Source organism: Priapulus caudatus, unplaced genomic scaffold (assembly GCF_000485595.1).
Source record: "Priapulus caudatus unplaced genomic scaffold, Priapulus_caudatus-5.0.1 Scaffold204, whole genome shotgun sequence".
Taxonomy (NCBI): Eukaryota; Metazoa; Priapulida; class Priapulimorpha; order Priapulimorphida; family Priapulidae; genus Priapulus; species Priapulus caudatus.
The window spans coordinates 89685-92264 of record NW_014577265.1 but is presented as its reverse complement, the minus strand read 5'-3'; the positions used below and the strand labels follow the sequence as shown (position 1 = coordinate 92264).

At 46.3% G+C, this 2580-nt stretch overlaps 1 protein-coding gene across 1 annotated transcript in view; it reads left to right on the top strand.

Moving 5' to 3' along the window:
* The window catches only part of LOC106807258 (uncharacterized protein K02A2.6-like), a 1131-nt gene extending 877 nt beyond the window's left edge, over window positions 1-254 (top strand). Inside the window, exon 2 of the mRNA XM_014809554.1 lies at window positions 220-254. Within this exon, the coding sequence (XP_014665040.1) occupies window positions 220-254 (35 nt within the window). The remainder of the gene's footprint in view (window positions 1-219) is intronic.
* The last annotated feature ends 2326 nt before the right edge of the window (window positions 255-2580 follow it).

The window sequence follows — 2580 nt, the reverse complement described above, 5'->3', positions numbered from 1 at the left end:
AAATATGACATTTTAGTGATAAAACAGCTTTTTTGACCTTTGAGGATTTTGTAGTGTTGACGATAGTAGGGTGGCGCTGACTACTGGGGTGGTGAGAGCTGGAACTAGGGTTGAAAACATGGCTGCGCCCATGACAAGAAGCGTGTCAACTGAGTAACAATAAAATTATGTTTTGTGACTAATAATCGTCTATCTGTAACTAGTCTGTAAACATAACAGATTTGGATCAGGATGAGGTCCCCAAGGGTCAATAATGATCTTATGTCATCTTCTTTTGTAATTCTGTGCATTTTAACACCAATATCATCTATATACTAATATATCATGTTTTGTTGCTGAAATATAATTTTTAGTGATTTAGGCAAGGGTCAATGACCTTTGTCCTCTAATAAAAAAAATTCCCCAACCCCTATCCTTTAAAATTCCCCTAGCCCCTATTACTTTTTTTGGAAGTTGTCCATACCCATACCTACCCAAATCAGTTGAAATTAGCTTCTTTTAAATTTTTTCACAGATTGGCTAATATATGGCTAATTTAGGGTTACTAATTCTGCCAATGGCTAGAAATCGGTGGTGGCAGTATATTTTTTAACCATCAACATTTTCAACTATCCTCCACGACCTTCTTTATTCGATCTCCATTACCTTCTCCCCTCCTCCTCCTCCTCCCCTCCTTCTCCTCCCCCTACTCCAATCCTCCTCCTCCTCCCCTCCTCCTCCCCCTACTCCAACACCTTCTCCCCTTCTCCTCCTCCCCCTAGTCCAACGCCTTCTCCCCTCCTCCTACCCCTACTCCAACACCAACTCCTCCTCCTCATGCCCCCTACTCCTCTACGACCTTCTTCATTCGATCTCCATCACCTTCTCCCCTCCTCCTCCTGCTCCTCCTCCTCTCCTTCTCCTTGCCCCTACTCCAACACCTTCTCCCCTCCTCCTCCCCTTCTACCCCTACTCCGACACCTTCTCCCCTCCTCCTCCTCCTAGTCCAACGCCTTCTCCCCTCCTACCCCTACTCCAACACCTTCTCCCCTCCTCCTCCTGCTCCTCCTCCTGCCCCCTACTCTTCCTCCACCAACCTTGTTTATTCGATCTCCATCACCTTCTCCGCTCCTCATCCTGCTCCTCTTCCTCTTCCTCCTCCTCCTCCTCCCCCTCCTCCAACACCTCCTCCCCCTTTGCCTCCCCTCCTCCTCCTCCTCCTGTCTCTCTTCCTCCTCCTCCCCCTACTCCACCACCGTCTCCCCTCCTCCTCCTCCTCCTGCCCCTAGTCCAACACTTTCTCCCATCCTCCTCCCCTCCACCTACCCCTACTCCAACACGTCTTCCTCCTCCTCCTGCCCCATGCTCCTCCTCCACGACCTTCTTTATTCGATCTCCATCACCTTCTCCGACTTCAAATAAACAAGGAAAATTCGTCATTTACCTAGGCCTTATAATACCTCGCGATTTACTACGCGTACTACGAGGCCCGGGAAGGGACATGTGAGAAATATTTTTATCTCATTAAAACGAGATAATTATCTCATTAAAACGACATATTATCTCAATTAAAACGACATAATTATCTCATTAAAACGAAGATAATATTCTCATTAAAACGACATATTATCTCATTAAAACGACATATTATCTCATTAAAACGACATAATTATCTCAGTAAAATGACATATATCTCATTAAAACGACATAATATCTCATTAAAACGACATATTATCTCATTAAAACGACATATTATCTCATTAAAACGACATAATTATCTCATTAAAACGACATTATCTCATTAAAACGACATATTATCTCATTAAACGACATAATATTCTCAAACACCTGTGACTGCATGTGGGGAGAAGGTACGGAGCCGGGAAGGGACATGTGAAAAAATATTTTTATATCTCATTAAAACGAGATAATTATCTCATTAAAACGACATATTATCTCTTTAAAACGACATATTATCTTATTAAAACGACATAAATATCTCATTAAAACGAGATAATTATCTCATTAAAACGACATATTATCTCATTAAAACGACATAATTATCTCATTAAAACGACATTATCTCATGGGCAGGAGGACTAGGGGCAGGAGGAGGAGGACGAGGAGGAGGGGAGACGGTGGTGGAGTAGGGGGAGGAGAGACAGGAGGAGGAGGAGGAGGAGGAGGAGGAGGGGAGAAGCGGGAGGAGGAGGGGAGGCAGAGGGGGAGGAGGTGTTGGAGTAGGGCGAGGAGGAGGAAGAGGAGGAGAAGATGAGGCAGGATGAGGAGCGGAGAAAGGTGATGGAGATCGAATAAACAAGGTTGGTGGAGGAAGAGTAGGGGGCAGGAGGAGGAGGAGGAGGAGCAGGAGGAGGAGGGGAGGAGGTGTTGGAGTAGGGGTTAGGAGGAGGGGAGAAGGCGTTGGACTAGGAGGAGGAGGAGGAGGGGAGAAGGTGTCGGAGTAGGGGTAGGAGAAGGGGAGGAGGAGGAGGGGAGAAGGTTTTGGAGTAGGGGGGAGGAGGAGAGGAGGAGGAGCAGGAGGAAGAGGGGAGAAGGTGTTGGAGTAGAGGGAGGAGGAGGAGGAGAGGAGGGGGGGAGAAG